Raw genomic sequence first — 23,031 nt, 5'->3', positions numbered from 1 at the left:
GGGCTGGGATTTCTATTAAATAGATTTGTTTCTTTTTCATTAGCTACGGTCAAACTGTTGTCGCATTTTTACAAATCGGGATAACTGGAATGATTAAAATCATATTTTATCATAGCCTACATATTTGCCCAGATTTCCGCCTCTGGTACGTATATTTTCAGATACTTGAGGAAAATTCATAAATTTATATTTACAAAATTTAACATTTAGGCCTATTTTAAGTATGGTCCATATTTTACGGTTTCGAAGTTATTCTCGTCAGAAATTTAAAATTAATTTCACTAGCATGAATATTTCTACGCAATTTTTTTTTTTCAAGTTACTTTACGTCGCACCGACGCAGATAGGTCTAGGAGTGGGAAGGAAGCGGCCGTGGCCAGCATTTGCCTGGTGTGAAAATGGGAAACCACGGAAAACCACCTTCAGGGATGCTGACAGTGGAGTTCGAACCCACTATCTCCCGAATACTGGATACTGGCCGCACTTAAGCGACTGCAGCTATCGAGCTCGGTCCACTAGTGTTTTTATGAAGCGTGGAAAGCGCGTTCTGTTCTACGCACATTCTTTTCTTTCTTGCTGGCTTTTAGTCTTGTTACTCCATCCACTGTGACCTATTTAACAACACTCTTTTTCAGATACTTTCATATCTAACCAATGAATATTTAACTACTTTGTTGTTGATTGGGTCATCAGACCTGAATGGTTTTATGCAACTCTCCATCTCACCCTACCCTGTGCTAAGCTCTTTATTTCTACGTAACTACTACATCCTATATCTACTCTAATCTGTTTGTCATATCCCTAAGTTGGTCTACCTCTGACGTTTTTTTCTCCAACATTGTAAGCTTGCGTTCGGGAGATGGTGGGGTCCAACCCAACTACAGACAACCCTGAAGGTGGTTTTCCGTGGTTTCCCATTCTCACACCAAGCAAATGATGTTAGAGGTGAACCTTAATTAAGACCATAGTCGCTTCTTTGGCAGTTCCAACACTGTCCTATCCGATTGTCCGAGTTGGTAGGACCAGAAAAAAAGGAAAAGGAAAATAAGAAGCAAGAATCGTTAGGTACAGAGAGGTCAACTAGAATCAATGTACAGTCACATGAGCACCTCACGAGTTTAGAACTTGGCGAATGCAGTCAGTGGGTTCGATTCTGGCTGACATCGATGGCATTTGAGGATGTTGGCTTTCTACAAGATTAAGAACTAATGTCGGGTAAAATCGCGCACCCCAGTCTCTTAAGAGCTTTATCAATAGAAGGAATGTCATAACGGGATCTACCGCCGTTATAATCCAGATATATCAATTACTTCTCACTACGGCGGCCACGGTTTGATTCCAAGCTTATGCAAGTGGGAGTTTTATAGTTTTTTTTCTCCAACTAAATCTGAAGCGTATGGTTAAGCTCACAATATTAACACTAGGTTTTTTTTTTTTTTGCCATTGGCTTTACGTCGCACCGACACAGATAGGTCTTATGGCGACGATGGGATGGGAAAGGCTTAGGAGTTGGAAGGAAGCGGCCGTGGCCTTAATTAAGGTACAGCCCCAGCATTTGCCTGGTGTGAAAATGGGAAACCACGGAAAACCATCCTCAGGGCTGCCGATAGTGGGATTCGAACCTACTATCTCCCGGATGCAAGCTCACAGCCGCGCGCCTCTACGCGCACGGCCAACTCGCCCGGTAACACTAGTTAAGACCACAAACTTTCTTGCATGAGAGGACCGTCATTCACCGGAACAGTGGAGTCTTTGGACGAAAGTTAAAAATCATAGGCCTAACTTACCCGCAATGACACCGAGCACTTGAACCGCAGAAATATACAACAACCACCCCAGACAGGCCTATCGGGCGAAATACGATGTTGCAGAATGATAAATATTAAGACTACAGTAGACCCAATTAAGCCTGTGTTACAGAAGCTCCCTGTAATCTGTAATTTAAAATTACCAAAGCCGGGAAATAGTCTATATGAATAACGTGCATTCTTAAACTCCTCTTTCCCTACACACAGCAAACACATGGCGCGATGTAAAAATATGCCTATTCGATATTATCATGAAAGGTGAAGCAGTATCTCATCAGTGCCTTTTCACGAAGGCAGTGTCAGTGCATTGGGGAAACCAGTTAAATATTGAAACTGGAAAATCATCTCCCGGTTTCATCGAAGGATTAGTCAAATGAGGTCGGTCTGGAGTCCATCGAAATAGTAAAAAAAAAAAAAGGGGGGGGGGAGGGTTCCCAGCAGAGTTTCAAAATAATTGGATCTACGCCCACAATTTTAAGAATGGCGACATTAATTTCGAAGTTGGAAAAGCACCATTCAGAGCTCTCACTTATTCATACACATGCGAGAAGGACTCCCCACTTCGAAGAAATCCTTCACCGTGCCAAGTTACGTAACCGCACGGAACGTCAAGTCCAGTACACATGTCAAATAGAGACGCGCCGTTGGAATAAACATGTGCATAAAACCGCGAAAGATTTTTGACAGTTCATACAAATTGTCTCACTTCAAGAAAACATGAGAAAGACGGAACATGACAACTGAGGGTTGTCCGATAGAAGTGACAGTTGAGAATAAGAACACGTGTGCAATCAATAACACGGTAAAAGAAAAACTTGGATTTTTAACATAACATCAATGTGAACATTAGGTAAAAAGTGAATTTCATGCAACGACAAGGAACATGAAGGAACTACTCTAATACAAGTATTTAACAGTGACGTATTCACATGTCAGGAAAGAAATGCCGACAAAACAAACAAAATCATGAACTGATCGAACTCCATCCGCACCAACGAATACGTTTTATTTGACGTTTATAATGACGCATGAACTACAGGACTGGACTGAAATCATAATAATTGTTTATTCTTCTTACCAAATGAAGAACGGTGTTGACAACTTCCCGGTTGGACACCTGTCCCACCTCTATCAAGCCGATCAGCACGGCGAATTTCAAGCTGTCGTTCATTGCCATCCTTACAACTTCTTCTGGTCTCTTAATGTCACAGAACGGCGGACTTTTGAGGTCCGCCATGGTTAAAAATGAAGTTTATATCTCACACAAGTAGCGATTATAACCACATTCACATTGGATTTTTATTCCAAACACAGTTTCTTCCACATCACATGATTAAAACACACTAATAGATCTGCCATGTTGGAAACTGAAATGTCGGTTCTACCAACACCACCAAACTAATGTTTTGCTAGTACCTTTAAATATTACTATTTCCGAAAGTAAAGTCAGTCATTCAATACCGATCAACAGAAGTAATATATGAATTAATACGTATGGCTTTCAATAAAAGAGTGACTATCGGGAGCATTTATGCTTAAATAATTAGTTCACTACGTAAGAAACCATTACAGTTCGTAGCCATGAAATAATGTCATTTTCATTCTGTCAGTGATTATAGACTGACCACTGTGAATGGTTGTACAATCTTAAACTACATTTAACAAACTGCAAGCGGTGGCTCCACAAATTTCAACATTACGGAATGATCTGTAATGTTGGTAATGCCGTACCTACTCTCTAACGGCGAACATCCGAACTATGGATGTTTCAAAGTAAAAACTCTTTTCATTAATAGCGTATTTTTCAATGATAGTGGAGTGCGCCCAAGACACGATTCCCTCACGAGGAGAGACGATCGTGTCGCCTCCAAGATTTCCAAATCATAGATTTTATTAGCTAATTGTGGGTACTTGCTGGAGTAAAACATTAAAAGAACATGACAACGTAAATAGAATAATTAAGTTTACTTGTGCAAAATGGTTATCATCAAAAGTGGCAAGAAAATAGTTTTACAGCCTAATTTGGCTGCGTGTAGGTGATGCCACTGGAAAATAATGTTTACAAAATATTGCCCTCTATTCGAGGGGATCTTTGGTGATGGTTGTCTAAAATGCTGCTCAACCTAACAACGCGGATTTTACTGAGAATTAAATTTATAATTTTTATTAAATTAGTAGAATTGTGTATTATTGTTTCTTTTAAATCAAAATTTAAAATGTAGTTTGTATGAAATGAGTAAGGATTTTGACTACTCGGAAATTTACTCCTTCTCGTTCGTTCGATCCGTTTATGTTCACTAAAGGACAGCGATCCAGATACCTATCAAGAGATTTGTCATGGCTGCTGTTGACGTTGAGAGGACTCGTGTAAGTCAAATATTTATCATATATTTGTTCCTAAAAGGAAATTAAAAGCGTTTAGAACTTCAACAAGCGTATATTTAAAGAGCAGATATATTCTTTATGTCCTGCCCGGCCCCAAAGCTCAATACCTGAAAAGGTTAACGTATAACCTTTACTGGTAAAGAGAAATGGGCGTTGGTGGTAACGAAATAATAATATGAATAGAATTGGTGGTAAATAAAATTACTGTGAACCTTAGTATTTTGTGTGAATACAACATTTCTACTGCAAATACAGGTTGTGGTCATTCTAGGTTATAACCTTAGTCATGGCCGTTGAGCAGCAGGTGATACAGGATAGCGATATATTGACAAATATTGCATGTGTAATTATTTTTAGTTAAGAGGTATTTCATTATTGTCCTCATACTATAATAGTATCATTTTATTTGTTACTCTTACAGGTGGAATCAAGCATCCGTAACTTAAAATTATCAGGCCATGTTGGTTTTGACAGCTTACCTGACCAGCTAGTTAATAAATCGGTTCAAAATGGATTCGTTTTCAATATCCTGTGCATTGGTGAGTAGTTAACTCTTCAATTTGTATGATTTCATCAAAAATAAGTGGGGTATCAGTCAGTTGAAAAATCTATGATAATTTCTTAATGGCTCTTATGGCTCATACTCTGTTGTTATTGCATAACATACTAGTGTGGAACATTTCGATCACGACCACCATGTGCTTGAGGGTATAGAATCTTATCACATGGCAATATTTATATGATTGTAATAACATATATTGATAATTATCAGTATTTGAGTTTGAGTTTTTTTTAGGCTGATATCTCAAAGTTTGAACTAATGTACCCTTTACTAGCATTTTACTCGAGGAGTACTGCTGTGGGGAGAACACAACTCAATGTGGATTTTAGTGGCAAAATTCAAATACAACGTCGTGGCATGGTGCACCTACATAGACCTATAGTTGAGTATAATAAAATGCTCTGGACTACATCATTGGCAGGCTTCAGTTCTATATTAAAGAAATGTAGAATGTAGATTTGATGAACGAAATGATGCAGGTATTTATTTCTCTTAATTCCAAAGTATTGTGGGTGAAACTCTTGGATGGATGGTGCCAATCACTGTCTTGATGAACGCTGCGTGACATTGTCATACAAATACAATGGTCAGTTCGTGAGGAATCTCAAACTGTTGACCTCTTGGTCATATACATATGCCAAGCAAAAGAAGGCATATGGGATTAAAATACATTTAGACGTGCATAATAATTTATTACCATTCACTTGACATAAGAGGCTAGTAAGTATTATTGAATAGGTGGTTTAATTAATACTTTCATTGGATTTTAAGTTTGAATATTGGCATTTTGCTGTAGTTTCTTTGTTTTTGTTTTTATCAGTTCAGTCTGCTCTGCCTATTGTGTAAAAATGATCAATTGTAACGTAAAATTTCACTGATTTTTCCTATGATAGTAGTAGTGAGCTATATTAACTGTATTGCAATGGGATTTTCCTGATTGTCTAGCTTTCTTCTTTTCCCATACTTCCCAGACATTTTGTGGTAGATTCTGGAATGTTATGGAACTGTTGAAGTTTGTTGGTCATAGTGTGGCCAGATTCATGGAGATGTGAGGAGAGGCAGATGGGCAACTGCAGGCCGGTGGTGATAACAAAAATGTTCAGGAATTTCTGGGTTGTTTTGATAATCATGTGAGTGGACATACGTACTACTACTACTTCTTTACCGGCCTTTTCCCAGTTGTCTGAGGTCGCCACAAATGTAGATAAAGCCATATAATGTGGATGTCCTTCGTGACGCTAACCCTATGTGGAAGGATGTATTCACCATTGCGTGTTTCTGTGTTAGTTGGTAGTATATGGTGTTGTATGTAGATGAAGATGTGTGTTACGGTGATCACAAATGCCCTACCCCTGAGTTATAGCAATTAACCATAGGGTATTGATTCAAAATCTGTGAGCTGAGAATATAACCTGTGAGGTCCTGTGAACAGAAGATCAGTAAGCTGACCATTCAGACACTAAGGATCATTTATTTATGCCTCTTACATATTCTGTTGTTATTGTTTAATATAATAGTGTGGAACATTTCGATCATCACTACCATTTACTTTAGGGTGTAGAATCTTAGAGGACATGTGAACAAGACTGGAAAATGAAACGATATACTGGCAGGATGTTCGATGAATTCTTCCAGAGGTCAAATAATTTTGCAGCAAGATCTATATAGACTTTTGGATAAATGAAAATGTTTCTGTATCCTAGAACTCGTAAAGTCTTTAATTACAAATATACAGGATCCTAATTTTATTTGGGCCTGCTTGCAGTTGCAGCATTATGCACACGTTCTCATGCATCATCATAAAGCAAATGAATGGACAAGGCTAACTTAATGTTATTTAGCATCTTTTTCATGAACTCATGGTAATTCTTCTTCCCTTAAACGTGCACAGTTGCACAGCACCGCAGGTTTGCTGTTGAGCGACACAGTATCACAGATCATTAAGGAACGTAAGTTTTCGTGGCTCATTGTATTAACATAAAGAAATAAAGGAACTGGATTAAAGCCACTATATATATATTTATTAATAATAAAGCCAAGCTTTCAGCCAAATTGCATTGGCCTTCATCAGGGCATGTGAAGTTTTGCCTCCGACAGTGAACAAAGAAATTATCTGAAGGAACATGGAAGTCATGCCCGTACTATCCACGGCCTACCTCACTAACTGGACTCAAGGATCGTGGCGCTGTGCTGTGGTGGTTGGGAGGGAAGTTACTGATGCACCGCCCTCTGTCGACAGTTTGAGTGCGTCCCGCTGTGCCATGGTGGTGTTATGCATGTATTTCTGTAGTACAGGTCTCCATGTATTTGATAACTGAAGCAGTCTTCCCTGTTGATGTTATTTGGGCGCAGCTCTATCTCTATGGCTTCCCTCACAAGACGAGCATAGAAGTCTTTTACAGGCGCGATGACCTTCGCCTGGTCTAAGAGGATTTCATGGTCTGTACCGTAGAAATGTTCTGCTATGGCAGACTGGCTTATTGTGTTCTCCGTGGAGGATGAAAGAGCGACATTCTTTACTGATCTGATGTGCTCTTTCACCATGGTGCTAACAAGCCTTTTTGTCATGCCAACATATGAACAGCCACAACCACATGGAATTTCATATATGCCCTGTGTTTCAAGACGTGGCTTCTCTGACTGGTCGAAACAGTTTCCACCGCAGACCGGAAGCTCAAATCCCTGGAAATGTTCTAATTGGCTAGTATATGTCGTGTGTGTTCGTGGCGAGAACCCTTGTCATAAGATTGTCAAGTACTGTTGTGGTTCAACTGTTGATATGTTTTTGGTGAGTTTTAGGGCAGACTGTAAAGTCTTGAGTTTTAAATTCGATTAAAATGAGTTGTTGGTAGCTACCTCCTCCTTGTCTACATTCGTCTAACACAAGTCCCAGACGTACTCGCAGTGATACGCAAAAAGCTCTTAAACACAACGCCGCACGACCTCGACAACAACCAAGGATCATTTTATGCAACCAAATCAACATAGACACAGAGGTGCTAGAACTACAAGGAAGCTTGAAGAAGGAACTCTAGAGAGCATGAACTCTAAAATTTTAACAAGGGTTTTAACATACATGTGCCTTATATTTTAGTGTGTTTAAACTTATCAAGTGTTTTATACTATGTTTCGTGTATTTTAATGTGTTCAATGTGCTTAATGTATACGCAATAATTTTTAGTTTACTGTAGCCTTTCACTGCCACATTGGTCATAGATACTATTTCTACCCCATATAGACAAAACATTATGACAACACATTTTATCTTTGACCCCATTAGACATCCGGATGCTCTAATCAATAACATCTTTGTGACATACACTAAGGTCTAACAAAGTAACATATCAGCTGATGATGGCTATAGGTGGCCAAAACCGATACTGATGTAAATCTGTTCATAATAAATAAAGTATTGATAGGTGGAACATCTTTCTTGTCTATATACAGTATCACAGACTCGGATAGTCTGGTTGCCCTCTAACGAACAGTGATAAGTTCAGAATGATTGGGTAACAGAATACAAGAAGTTGGATAGATGGCCCGCCAAAGGGACTTGACTATCTTTGGGTGTGCAATGTTTGCCCGAGACCTTGGTGCAGCTACAGGCGGGGTTGAATAAAATGATCAACCTCTACTGATCTGCATTTAGGGCAGTCCCCCAGTTGGTAGATTCTCTGTTGTTTTTGTAGCCTTTTCTTAAATGATAGCAAAGAAATTGGAAATTTATTGAACATCTCCCTTGGTAAATTATTCCAATCCTTAACTCGCCTTCCTATAAATAAATATTTGCCCCAATTTGTCTTCTTGAATTCCAACTTTCCTACTTTTAAAGACACCACTCAAACTTATTCGTCTATTAATGTCATAAAGTCAAATTATAATACGAGATTATAAACATGAGATCTGTAACATGTAATACTAACGTCATTCCACGCCATCTCTTCAATGACAGCTCAGAACATACCACTTAGTCGAGCAGCTTGTCTCCTTTCTCCCAAGTCTTCTCAGTCCAAACTTTGCAACATTTTTGTAATGCTGCTCTTTTGTTGGAAATCACCCAGAACAAGTCAAGCTGCTTTTCTTTGAATATTTTCCAGTTCTTGAATCAAGTAATCATGGTGAGGGTCCCATACACTGGAACCATACTCTATTTGGGGTCTTACAAGAGACTTGTATGCCCTCTCCTTTACATCCTTACTACAACCCCTAAGTACCCTCATAACCATATGCAGAGATCAGTACCCTTTATTTACAGTCTCATTTATATGATTACACCAATGAAGATCTTTCCTTATATTAACACCTGGGTGGGCTACTTAAAATAAAGAACTTTCACCTTATCAACCCTGTAGTAGGCAACACACCTAAAATAATATTTCAAGAATTAAACAGTCTAGCTTGTAGACTATCAATATCATGATCGCTGCCACGAGATTTCCAATTTTGCATGGACTCCGAACCACAGTTATTCATTACAAAATTTCACATGCATTGATTGTGATTCGAACCACGGTCACGTTAGTGAGAAGCCAGTGATGAAGTCATTCAGCTATCATGTCCCTCTGTCAAGAATTAATTCAGTTAATGGCTGACCGAATACTTCAGGAAAGAGTTTTACATAAGGGAGTGTGTTGAATATAGTCGATTTGACTATTCTCTGTAACAGAGTGCAAGATTGAGCCATACCAATAACATGCTGCGTGCAACAAGTACTGGTGTTGAGGCATACAGCATTTTATAAAATTATACCTATGGTCAATCTTTTAACCTTAAGTGCTGTTCATTCCCTTAAGTTCATTGACTTCTAATCAAAAGACTTGTGCAACACTGTAATGACATGTAGCCTATTTGGCATCAGTGGGAAGTCTTCAGTAAAATACACTAGGTACCAGTGTATGAGAAATTTCAGTCAAAAATACAGTAATTTTGTGTCATCAGGCAGGTTTAATCTTTAAGAAAAATCAGCAGTTATAGTTCCAATTCTTTGAAGTCTTAAATTCTTCAGACATGTCATCAAAAAGCTGCAGAAATCAAACTTAAACTGCCAACTACCATGGACTGCTCTGAATTTAAGTTAACCCACCTTGCAGTAAAGAGTTATAGGATGAATACAAGGGCATTTTTGTATGATAAGGTTTCATTTGTATGTTTGCCAGGAGCAAAGATAATTTTGTGTTATAAGCCTTGTTTTCGTCTTAGCGTATTCTTTATTATTCTTCATCACGGCATAAATTTTGCTTTCAAATAGCGATAGCAGTCATCTCAGACATTGTGATGCATTATAAAGCATTTAACTTTCCTGGTACATCGACAGTTTCCTTAACATCCACAAGAATGCAAGGGGCTGTCATCAGCATAATCTCCATCAACCTGATCCTGTTGAATGACTTGAACTGTATCAGAGATAGTAATTTCTTTTGTAGTTAAACGTACATTTTCATCAGCATTAACATAATCTTTGAATGTTCTTTGATCTATTTTCCTCCATTCATCATCATAATTGTTTGCATTATCAGGGCTTTAACTGTTTTGAAATCCAACTTGAAGAAAGTAGTTTACTGGACAAGTGGCAATGCGGTTAGGGGCGCGTAGCTGTGAGCTTGCATCCAGTAAATAGTGGGTTCGAGCCCCACTGTCGGCAGCCCTGAAGATGATTTTCCGTGGTTTCTCATTTTCACACCTTCCCATTCCTAGGCCTTTCCTATCCCATCATCGCTATAAGACCTACCTTTGTCGGTGCAACCTCAAATTGTAAAAAAAAAAAAAGAGAGGCAGTTTCGAATTGCAAGTTTCAAAACTCAGAGCTGTAATGTGATGAATTTATAAGATGCTTAATTTCTGTCTTGTGGTGTAATCTCGCTAATAGTTTTATATCTTTGTGTCAGAAATGAATCTTTCTGGTGCTATGACTCCCCCCCACATCGTGACTGAAGAGAGTCCTTTTTCCTTCAAAGGAGCTTCTTATGAACCGTAAGTTTTCAGTCCCGGGGCAAGTATTAATCAGTGGTGGAGTGTAGGCATCATGATCCCAAGATTGTGGGTTTAAACTTGGCAGAGGTGGTCGGATTTTGAAGGACAAGAAAGAGTCCTTTCAATAATATTTGCTATACGATGTTTGCACGTAAGAGACCTCTGGTGACACATTTTGTGTTTCTCTGACAAAATTAAAACTCTTCTCTAATCCAGTTTACTCTGCCTTCTGGTAGACTAAACCAACTCGTCAAAATTTACATCCAGACTGCCTCATTGGCATCAAATCAAAATGCCTGTACACAGTAGGAGAAGTCCATATAATGGATTATTATTATTGTTATTATTATTGTTGTTATTATTATTATTATTATTATTATTATTATTATTATTATTATTATTATTATTATTATTGTGTAAGTCCAGGATCTGCTGGCATGGGTGAGTACAGGATCTTCGGCTGTAAGTCTGTATGATGTCATGGGTGATGGCATTGGAAGGTTGAGGTTTACAGTAATGGTGGATAATTTGACTGGAGAGTGGTGACCTGGTATCTTTTGGCTGTTTGACACAATGTACAAATACATATACATAGATCAAGCATAGCTAATCAAGGGGTGACTGAGTTGGGTGAAACTTGAATAACTGGTTTGTAAAAGGGATGCTTACAGCATGGCTAACATAATGTAACAAGACCATGACCAGTGACAAAAACATGACAGAATATGAGAAATGTCTGGCTGGTGACAAAACCATTGAGCTGGAAGCAAGCAAAGGGGGTCTGAGGGCGTAAGCCCCCAGGTTAGGGCCATGAAGTGGCCAGCAGGCCTCTAGCAACCTCTAGGACAGTATTGGTGTGCAACAAGACCAATTTCATCTACCGAAAACCACTGATAGCGATAGGTTAGGTTGTGATCCACCGAAAATCACTGATAGCGATGGGTTAGGTTGTGATCCTCCGAAAACAACCGATAGTCACAGGGTTAAGTTAGGTTCAGTTAGGTGCAACAACATTTCTAATTGACAGACTATTTTCATTGAAACCACTGTTGATGACAATGATTGAATATAATAAACATAAAACTGAATCGTTTATTAGTTTATAAAGGTTTTGTCCGGTAGATATGCCAGGAACTGGTGAGCCAACACCATAGATGTATAGTGTACAGTAATTGGCAAAACACGATATTAATATATGGTCAGGGGTCGAAAAATACCGGGCGCCCAGTCGCCATGGCGCCTGAAAACTTTTACCTGGCGCCTGAATTTTCAAATTCGGTTTTGAAAATTATTTTTTGAAATCCGGAGTTCCCTTAGATGTACTTTTCCATTACTTTACAAAGTAACGAGTCGTGTGGTGTTTCACGTTTTTTTTTTCTGTAGCTCGCATTTATTCTAATATGTGCAATAAACATTTTCTGTGCTTTTGGCAGAGTCTTGAATTCTGTAATTGCTCTTCGTACCTTGGAAATGGACGTTTCAGTTCTGCGCGGGAGCTGCCTAGCGGTCATGGGAGATATCGTTGTAACCGCCAAACAAGTATCCTTTCATGTGGACATATCGTAACACGAGTTCTATTGCAGATGATCAGCTATCGGTAGCCGAGTACAAAGATCAGACCAGAGTTGTGGAGAAATGCAGAGAACACTACATTACCATCATCCTTCCCGTGACTAACCGTTCCTCAACCATTGCCGCCAAAGCAGTGCTGATAAATTCCCGTGGAATTAATTCTTTGCATTTAGAACATACGGAATGACGTGTTTATCAATTCTTGCATTTTCACCGAACACTATTTATACTTTTAATTTAATTACAGCATTTTGGTATTGAACAGTTTGCACTTTATAAATACGGTTGTTTTTATTCCTGTGCGTTTATGGAAAATTGGCAGCGTAGCATCAGACATCGAAGCCCGCGAACTCGGAAACCATTTTACATTTCTGTGCTATACTTGAGAAAACCGCCAAAATGAAACGAACAACACCGCACGAATTGACTGATACGAGTAACAAACAGTGTACTCTTTCAGATTTCTTCGTAAGTAGGGCCCGTAAATGTAACACAAAGTGATACAGAAGGGAGTGAATGTGAGAAAATACTTGATGGAAGTGCCGACTGTAGAGTTCAGGACGACAATGACCAGCGTGAAATCAGCGTGAAATTTTCAGGCAAACGGAAATTTCAGCACATTCAGCGAAGTACGTAAAGAAAATGAAGGCTAATGTCACAGCATATGAATGCATTGTACATGGCAACTTATCATATTGCAAAAAATAACAGACCCTACACTGATTTTGAAGGTTTGGTTACATTGTTGCGCAAGCTGAAGGTTACTGATTCAGAGAAGTATGAGAATGATACACAATGCAGAGAATCGTAGCTTGAATGAATACCGTGGCTGTGCTATGAAGAAGGAATTGCAAAGTGTAAATTATGCAGTAACTTTCGTAGTATTGCCGATAAACATTCTAAAGGTGTATCCGAATTTTCAGGACCATTTAAACTGGAAACGTTTAAAACATACGAAATATCCTATCCTCACTCGAAGTGTCAGGAGGCTGAAAAAATGGTGTAACAGCCCCAAAGGGCCTTGGCCTACCAAGCGATCGCTGCTCAGCCCGGAGGCCTGCAGATTATGAGGTGAATCCTCTCGGCCGTTATCCTTGGCTTTCTTGGCGGGGGCCGCCATCTCACCGTCAGATAGCTCCTCAATTGTAATCATGCAGGCTGAGTGGACCTCGAACCAGCCCTCAGATCCACGTCAACATCCGTAACCTGGCCGGGAATCGAATCCGGGGCTTCCGGGTAAGAGGCAGGCACGCTACCACTACACCGCGGGGCCGGTAGGAGGCTGAAAGTTTCATGAAAAATCCCGAATGTGTACTTTAAGCGAGGTGCGTCAAGAAAATGAATGCTAATATGTTACAGCATATCAATGCATTGTTCATGGCATCTTATCATACTGAAGAAAAAAAAAGAACCCTATACTGATTTCGAAGGTTTGTTTGCATTGTAAAGCAAGTTGAATGTTACTGGTGGGAAATCAAACAGGCACATGTAGTGTAATTTTAAAAGACGCTGACCTTGAAGGTGACTGGTGATTATTTGGGTTAGTATCTCTTAAAATATAAATTTCCATTCTTATATGAACTGAGACTATACTCCTTAAGGCCACATTTCAAAAATAATACGTAGCTTGATCCTAGTCTAACCTGTGGTGTTCATAATGTATATTTGCAAAAAATGTGCTGGCTCCTGATAAAAAGGGGCTGGCTACTGAATTATTTCTATTTTCTTCTACCCCTGTATATGGTACTCGCTAATCTTTAAGGAGAAGAAATACCCAGTCAACTGTAGTTGCAGTGAACTTGGTTTGTCACTATTATTGTGCAAAATGTCACAATATCTAGTATAAGTCCGGGATGTGCCGGCACGGGTGAGCATGGTCTCTACGGGTGTGAATTATTATTATTATTATTATTATTATTATTATTATTATTGGTATTATACATACACTTCTCCACAGGAGATATGGCTAGTAACGGGGCACGGGATGCACCAAGTGCCTTACAATAATTAAAGTATTTACGCATTATACAAACATTGATGTACCGTACAGGTATACAGTATACAAAACTCTAGATCGAGGGATTTTCATTCTTGCGAGAGAAACCATCGCACAATGTTATAATGTGACTAATTCTAATTATTATTGTAGCCACAGTAACTAACAGAAGTAATTACCATTCAACTATTGAAACCAGAAACATCCCAACATCTCATAGAGAAGCTAATCACAATGGGACCAAGAAATGGTCCAAGGAATGCAAGATAGTTCAGCAAGAAAATGAAGGATTACTAGTCCAACAGAAAAGCTCAAGGTACCAGTACCAACAAGAAAGGAGCCACCAAAAACACCACAAGCAGCAAGTAACGGCAATAACAAATAATAAAGCACAAGCACTGTGGTCCACAGGCGGCCCAAATGAACTCGGTAATAATAAAAAGAATAATACACATACACAACCAGCAAAAGCTGGTTATTTTAGCAAGATATTTCTGTTGCGTACACATTGGCGCTGCCACTACCTTTTTAGTAAACAACTGTGCTGTTGTGGGCTGGTCAGTCTTTCTTACTACCAGTATCTACAGATCACTGGATAGTGAGATAAACAATCCTCCTATAGATTTGAAGCTTCAGGAGGGTCTTGAAAATATTACTTGGTGACTTCTCTATGTTATACAGTCATAATTATTGACCCAATATATTGTGAAAGCTAAGTACAGTCACTCTCTTCAGTGGAACTAATGACATGCATGCTTGCCCACTAGGAGAAACAGATGACCTCAACCATCAAACAGGGGGCCTCTGTCAAAACTTTATGTTTTAGGGTAAGACTAGGTACAAATAGACCAGCAAGGAATCCATTCTACACTCTGTGCCATGTGATGTAAAAGATCTCTGGTGACACATTCGGTGTTTACCCAAAATAGTTAAAGCTCAGCCGTAGATTGACCTATGGAGATCTGGTGTACTCCTTTCCGCTCCCAGCTTCAGCATCTGAAAAAGTTTCTTGAAATATGAAAAATCATGCTTAACCAAAATTTTATCACTTCATTTCTTGCAGACTGATTCTATCCTCGTATTTTTAGCTGGAACAGATTTCCCATTTCTTAATGATCTTGAGGTAAATAATTATGCTTCACAGTTTTCTTTCAGACAAATGTTTCATGTCTCTAAAGCCAGTTTTAGTCCTTGTGTCTTCACCGCCGAAAAGAATGCACGGAAAACAAAACTATAATCTACCCAAAGGACACGTGTACATCTAGTCCTACATATCATGATGCAGTTTCATTAACATTTCTGTTGAAGTCACACTTTTGTCTGAATGCTGGACTGATGTAAAGATGAGATCTCTGTGGGCTCACTCCTATGCTAACATACTTTCTTCATAAGTCATTGCTTTTAAAGTACTTTACAGGATTATTTCCATTTTATTAAATCACACAAAATAATCATGATACTGATACTTTGCTTTATAGCCTAAACGTTCATGTTTAATTCAGTTAACATTGACCGTCACAAAATTGAAGTTGATCAGTGACAGTAAGTTCTGCTAGAACTGCTAGGAACAATTGTTTTCCATTAATAACATTTCTCTTTAAATACTTCAGTGCACTGCATGCAAAATTATATAATTTATTTTGTAAATTTAAAGCTAGGGCACCATCCTCACAGACGCTCTGGTCACATATAGGGAGTCTACTCAGAAGACCTTCACTTGGCCTCTCTGGAGGCCGTACGCCATTATTAGATTTTATTTTTTGCATCTTCTTTTCCTATACCGACTTCTAGGCAAAGATTTTAACCAACCCTGAACTTGTATATACTTTATGATCTAAAAGTTGAAAGCCTTTTTGAAGTATCATGCAGTCATGCACGTAATATTTAATTAATGCCTGTCACTGTTAAATAGAGACAAAGACAGTACATGCAACACAGTGGCAAAGCGTACTTCTGAAGGAAGTCTTCACTGGTGTGTTAGCCCGCCTGGTGGCCATCAGAATGTTGGCAGAATTTTGTGTGCCAAAACCCTGGATTAAATTCCAAAACTTCTTCACAGTTCTTATATGGAGTGAGGGTATATGACACTGTTGATGGTGATTCATCCATTGGATGGGAGCATACATCTTGAGTAGGCCTCTTAGTGTTATGCGACAGGAGTAAGCTACATGCCAACATCAAATTTCACCCTCTCCCTACGTCATCATCAACATCCCACAACCAGATTTGCAGGTCGCCTATGGGAGTCAAATAGAAAGACCTGCACCAGGCGAGCCGAACATGTCCTCGGATACTCTTGGCATTAATAAGCCATACGATAAATAAGTAAAATACTGGTGTTTGTAATCTGATATCTGAGAAATTAAATGGTGACTGGTTCCTCATTCCTTTTTCTAGCTGTTACCAATAAAGACTTAACATTCATATAGTAGCTAATAACATCCCAAACTATCCTTTCACACACTGATTTAGCATGATTGCTCATAGGATTTTCCGAGTTTATTGAAACATTTTCTAATGACATATAAGTTTTACGCTCATAAGTAAGGTTATTTCCAAATAAACAGATGATTTGTAGTACATGCTGTCGAATGATTTCATTTTCCAGGAGCATTATAATAAAAATGCTTAACTGTTTCCTTACAAGAATTCTTATATAGCATGCAGTCCCATTTGGCATACAAATGATTGTAACTGTCTAAATTTTCTACACTTTGCACAGATGCAGTTTTCTCGAATTTTCTCAGTGTGGACAGATAGATCTTAAGACACTGACTTTTGTGCAGGTGTTTTAGGAAATCCTTGTGACTGAATCACTTTGTAATCTCACTGTAATAGAGCTGCTGACAGATCCTTTGTCCTAATTCTGTTGCATATGAATATCCAAAGTCTGGCCAGGGTTGTCTACTACAGTATGGAGTGGACCGTACAGTCAGCATATCAATGCAGTGTTGGGCAGCTGTAAATAACCAGACTCTCTGAAGGGGCGAACGGCTTTGGATGGAGGAGCTCCTTTAGTTGGGTGCTGTTCCCCAGTGGAGGAAATGTCTCTGAAATCAAATAGGCAGTGTCTCTAGGTTAGGAGCAGCTGCAAAAGTCTTGTTCTCCATGTTAGGGGTGACCTTGAAATCTGGCAGTTTAGTATAAAATGCCTTTGGGTATTGCACTCCCACCATAATAATAGCATATCAAAGTTGTCAAATTGGTTCAGAACAAAGATCTAAGGAGCACCCGAGAAGCAATGCACATCTCTCTTGTCTCTCCAGGGATGTGCGAGATGTGGATATTGGTCGTTGATCCACAGCCTAACCCTGAATCTCCCTGTATAAGGGTGATGGAGGAAAAGGAAGATGAATATCCTTTTTTTTTTTTTTTTTTGTCGTGACGGATTTGAGATCCATCATCTCACAGCCTTATTTGATCTCATGATCTAAAAGTTCAACATAGGACTGCAGAGAACATAGTGTGACATGATTGAGTCTGTGTACAGCTAGCCAAAAGACTCCACTGATCATTATCCCATCCGTATGTTTTTTAGTATCTTGGTAAAAAAGAAAGCGCTTCTGTAAAGCTTATTCCTTTTCTCTTTCATTTGTACATGGACTGCAAGTAATTTCATTGAAACTTTTTCTACAAGTACTTACCTTAACCAAAGATTTTGACGATCTTCGGGGAAAATGGAAGACTTGCTCGTCCTTTAATTTGTAGTTGATTGATTATAGTCAGGTGAAGTAAACAGTATTTTGTTGGAAGGGGATGACAGAAGGAAATTTGTAAGGGACTGAGAAAGACTTAAGCTGGAAATGATAGACTGGGTGATGTAATAGATATGAACCTACTTTGGTGCAGTGGTAGGCTCAAGGAAAGCAAATACATGAAAGACTTATGGGGCCTATAATGGAAGGTGAGAAAAGCCGATGGAGACTTTCAAGATCGATAAACTTGATATCCCGCTGTGGCCGAGGCATGCTTGATGTAAGATACAGTGGAAGGGAAATCCCAGGAGATCTCATTTTGCTAGTGTGATATTGCTTCCACTTACTCATTAGGCTCCTCACTTCATCTTTCCTGCCAGACTTCTCTTGGTCAACTCTTGTTGTCTTGCAAACTCAATGTTGTTTGGTTTGTTGGGGCCTAGGATCTTTCATTTTCATTCCCTTCTCTTTCTTTCCCCAATACTTAAATTTCATGTAGGGTCATATCTTTTCCATTGTCCTCCCTGGTTATTGTTAATCAAGAATGGTTGCCCAGTTGTACTTCCTCTCAAAACAATTGCTACCAGCACCATGGACTTAATGTTTAATAACTTCAAGGTAAGTGGTATAGAAGTTGAGGAAATCACAATGTTAGCTAAAAACAGGAGATTGTGGAAAATAGGGATGTATCACGGAAGACTTGTCCGGTAGGTACCGAAATGGTAATACACAGTATGTGCTTTCCGCTTCTCAATTGTTTTACGTGAGACTTACATGGAGTATTTCTAAATTTATGATAATTGAAACGAAACTGATTTTAAATGCATGAAAATGAAATTACCACATTCTGCTGATGTTTTGAAAGCGCTGGGAAATAATATAGAGCAATGACTATTGCGGACTTGAAGGAAAAAGGCAAAAAATTATCTAGAAAGAAGCGTGTTGAGTGACAGGGAAGGACTAAAAGCAGCAACCATTTCTTTTAGTGTTTTTGTTAATGCCTGTTGCCCACGGTAAACTTTTCTGTCAAATTTATTGTACAGTAATTTAATTTTATAAAATCTCTGTTGCTCACGGTCAAATTCAAGTTTTGTAAAACCTTTGATAAAACTTTTCATAAAATATGACTTCTATTCCGTAAAATTAATTTTACGAAACGAACCAATTAGCGAAGCTGACATCACGATGATGCTGGCGCTACGTCGTGAGAAGATTGTGAAGCTCGATTGTAAACACACACTTCTTTCTAAAATGGCAGGATCCGGGTGGACTAAGGAAGCTGTCAGCGTTTTACTGGACGAATACCAGAAATATCCTTGTTTGCATGAAATTAAAACGCCACATTACCACAACAGAAAGAGAGGCAGAAAACACAATCGCCTAATTCCTATATGAATGCTGGTCTTCTAACTTCAAGTAAATTTCGACCAAGGACAACAATCCTCTACCTTCTTCTCTTCTTTTGATCCAATCCCGAGTCCAGCATTTCGTGGCATTTCTTTTCTTTCCTTTTACCACTGTACAACATATAATTGCAGCTAAAGCAGCAAGTTTTGCTTTGTTTGTTGGAGCCATACTCTCAAAAGCAATGTAAGTTGAACAGCTGATTCTTGATTTAAAATTGTATCGATAGATGGCAGCACGTACACGTTTTAGTTCAGAAGTGAGTTCATAGATGGTCATCCTGATGCTTCCACGGATTTTATAAAATAATAAAATAATTTGACCGTGAGCAGCACAACTTGTTTTCACCAAATTTTTATAAAATTAATTGTACAACAAATTTTACGAAACATTTTACCGTGAGCAGTAGGCCTAAGGCACGGAGTCTCATTGAATAATAATAATAATAATAATAATTTAAAAAATGTTATTGGTTTTATGCCCCACTTACTAGTTTTATGGTTTTTGGAGACACTGTGCCAAAATTTTGTCCCACAGGAGTTCTTTTACGTGCCAGTAAATCTACTCATACGAGGCTGTTACATTTGAGCATCTTCGAGTACTACTGGACTGAGCCAGGATCAAACTCAACCCGGCTAAAATTATTGAAAAAGGTCATATTGACTAATCGGAATGTTACTAACTTATTACAAAATTATTTCTTAGTCAGAATTATGTCATTCACTCGTTTCAGTAATGACAACATCTTTAACTGCAAAATTCTTGATGTTATTAGTCACACTTTTATTTCTTACATCCCATCTGCGATTACATGTGATAAATATCGTTTTTTATCCGTATTGATGATATTTGATTGGAATAATAACAATAAGTTAATTTATTAATTTGACCACCTAATCAATACAATAAGTCTTGTCTTTGTTGATATACATTGACGTGTTAACTAAAATGGTACATGTTTCGTCTTGTATGTAGGCATCATCAGCCATTGCCTTAACCTTGAAATAAAATCAAGCACCTGATTTACATATAAATAAAGTCTAATAGACTGTTGCTTTGTTCATTTTAATTATAATAGTAGCCTTCTAATGTCAATATTGCAAATACTTTCACCAATTGTAAACTCCTCACTCATTGCAATATCTTTAAAACCAACATTGTAAAAGTCTTTTACCATATGTTAATGTTAGTTCAAGTCTCTCCTAGGCTTTTTAAAAATTAGTTTTATTTTATTTATATGTAAATCAGGTGCCTGATTTTATTTCAAGGTTAAGGCAATGGCTGATGATGCCTATATACAAGGCGAAACATGTACCATTTTAGTTAACATGTCAATGTAAATCAACAAAGACAAAACTTATTGTATTGATTAGGGAGTCAAATTAATAAATTAACTTACTGTTATTATTCCAATCCCATCTGCGAAGCGCATACAACCACTTTTTACAGGAGGGCTCCTTAGAAAATTCATGGTATAAATATGATTGACCTTGATTTTGGAACATTGGAATAGTGTAATAGTCAGGCAAAACAGTTTTCCTGTTTTCTTTTCTGCCATTGTGATATATTAAAACTTTAAATTCAACATAACCATGGACCAATCAGCAGTCCATGTGCGGAAGTGCTTGTGTTATACGCCAAGACAGATTTGAGTATGGGTAAACCGGTACTGTACCAGTCAAGAAATGTGCACAAGTAAGATTTCTGCAAGGACAGCTGCTGATTAGTTCATGGTTATGTGGATCTAACTCCAGCCATTTTCATGCTTTGGTCCACCAAAATGTATCACTATTTCATTTCTTATTGGTGCTCTATATATATATCTGTACTTCATTTTGCAGGAGAGACTGGACTGGGGAAATCCACTTTGATGGACTCCCTCTTCAACACAAGCTTTGAATCCACTCCAAGCCCACACAACCTCCCAACTGTGAAACTAAAAGCCCACACATATGAACTACAGGAGACTAATGTCAGATTAAAGGTAAGGAATTTCCTTATTCAAAGTGACTCTTTATCTATGTAGTTCCTGGGTAAAATGTAAACTGTTGGGCAGAGTGGCTCAAATATGCCAGCTTCGTGCGAGTAGATTTACTGGCACACAAAAAAACTTGTGCGGGACAAATTTCTGGCACCTCGGCATGTCCGAAAACCGTCAAGAAATTAGTGGGGCATATAAACAATAACATTACTATTATTAAATGTAAACTGATTTTCCTCCCTTTTCTTTTCAGCTAACAATATGTGATACAGTTGGCTATGGAGATCAAATTAATAAGGAAGACAGTTTTAAAGCAGTTGTAGACTACATAGATGCTCAGTTTGAAGCCTATCTTCAGGAAGAACTAAAAATCAAGCGTTCCCTTTCAACATATCATGACAGCCGCACACATGTGTGTCTGTACTTCATTTGCCCCACAGGTCATGGGTGAGTATAAGATATATTGTGTGACTTTGCAAGCAATGCTAATGGAATTGCAAGTAATATTCTCATCTCCTCTCTTCCGCAGACTAAAATCCATAGATCTCGTGTGTATGAAGAAGTTGGATACCAAAGTAAATATAATTCCCATTATTGCAAAAGCTGATACAATATCGAAAACTGAGCTTCAAAAGTTTAAGGTAAGAATATTATCTGTTTTATTGTTAATAATGCAAGAAATAGAAGAAATTTGGCGAGTTTAAATTTAAGTATATATATGCAACGATCTCCTGGTGGCCATGATCGTTAACGCGTTGAAGTCTAAGTGGTCTTACACTGAGGTTAGCCGGTTCGAGTCCCGTTGGTAAAAAAAAAAATTCACCATCAGAATGTTGGCAGGGTAGGGGAGGTGGTGGTATACAATTTGTAATCACTAGATTGCATGCCAAAAGTCTGGATTAAATTACAAACCTCTCCACAATGCTCATATGGACTGAGGGCATATGACGCTGTTGATGGTGATTCGTTCGTCGGTGGGGACGTTAAGCCTTAAGAAGACCCCTTGGTGTTATTCTACAGGAGTAGGCTACGTGCTGGCACCGGGTTTCACCCTCTCCTTTCCTAGTATCATATATCGAGTCATTCATTTCATCTCATTAGCTCCTTTGATGAGGTTGACGTCAGGAAGGGCATCCGGTCTTAAAAACCTGCCACGAAAGATTCTTCTTGCCTCACCTCATACCTGACCCCCTTGAGAAATGGGACAAGGGTTGGACAAACAAACGATCTCCAGGAAACCATGCCTTAAGTCGTGTGACAAAATTTTACGCTACGAAGGAAAAACTATAGCAAAGGTTTTGGTTCCACCTAATCACTACCAATTTATTTGGCAAACTACTGTGTTATATATATTTGTACATAAGGGACTAGTTTCGACCCTACAGTTGGGTCATCGTCAGCCATTTTTCATAACCTTAAATCCAATTGGAAATGCATACAATATTATATGCATTCTAAAACATTTCTGGTGACCAACTGTAATCATGATAGCATATCCGAAACATATCTGAGAATCGAATTGGTAAAACATCAGCCATTAAACTTGAGTTAGACCACTGAATTGGAAATACACATGTGGCAATATGTATGTTCTAAAACACTTTAGAACTGTCAAATGTTTTAAAGAGAGCACATTGTTTTATGGATCTTCCTAACAT

At 38.5% G+C, this 23,031-nt stretch overlaps 1 protein-coding gene across 3 annotated transcripts in view; it reads left to right on the top strand.

Moving 5' to 3' along the window:
• The first annotated feature begins 4,111 nt into the window (after positions 1-4,111).
• Septin2 (septin 2) overlaps positions 4,112-23,031 on the top strand; it is a 51,513-nt gene continuing 32,593 nt past the window's right edge. For 2 of the 3 annotated variants that reach the window (XM_067142537.2, XM_067142536.2), the window contains exons 1-5: positions 4,112-4,175; positions 4,615-4,732; positions 21,234-21,376; positions 21,627-21,820; positions 21,903-22,014. In XM_067142537.2, the coding sequence (XP_066998638.1) occupies positions 4,146-4,175; positions 4,615-4,732; positions 21,234-21,376; positions 21,627-21,820; positions 21,903-22,014 (597 nt within the window). In that variant the 5' untranslated portion in view covers positions 4,112-4,145. Of the gene's footprint in view, positions 4,176-4,291; positions 4,385-4,614; positions 4,733-21,233; positions 21,377-21,626; positions 21,821-21,902; positions 22,015-23,031 lie in introns of those variants that run through there. The other variant, XM_067142538.2, reaches the window with a different exon arrangement.

Source organism: Anabrus simplex, chromosome 3 (genome assembly GCF_040414725.1).
Source record: "Anabrus simplex isolate iqAnaSimp1 chromosome 3, ASM4041472v1, whole genome shotgun sequence".
NCBI classification, from domain to species: Eukaryota; Metazoa; Arthropoda; class Insecta; order Orthoptera; family Tettigoniidae; genus Anabrus; species Anabrus simplex.
Note: the sequence above shows the minus strand (reverse complement) of the source record. Positions and strands in the feature narration are given on the sequence as shown.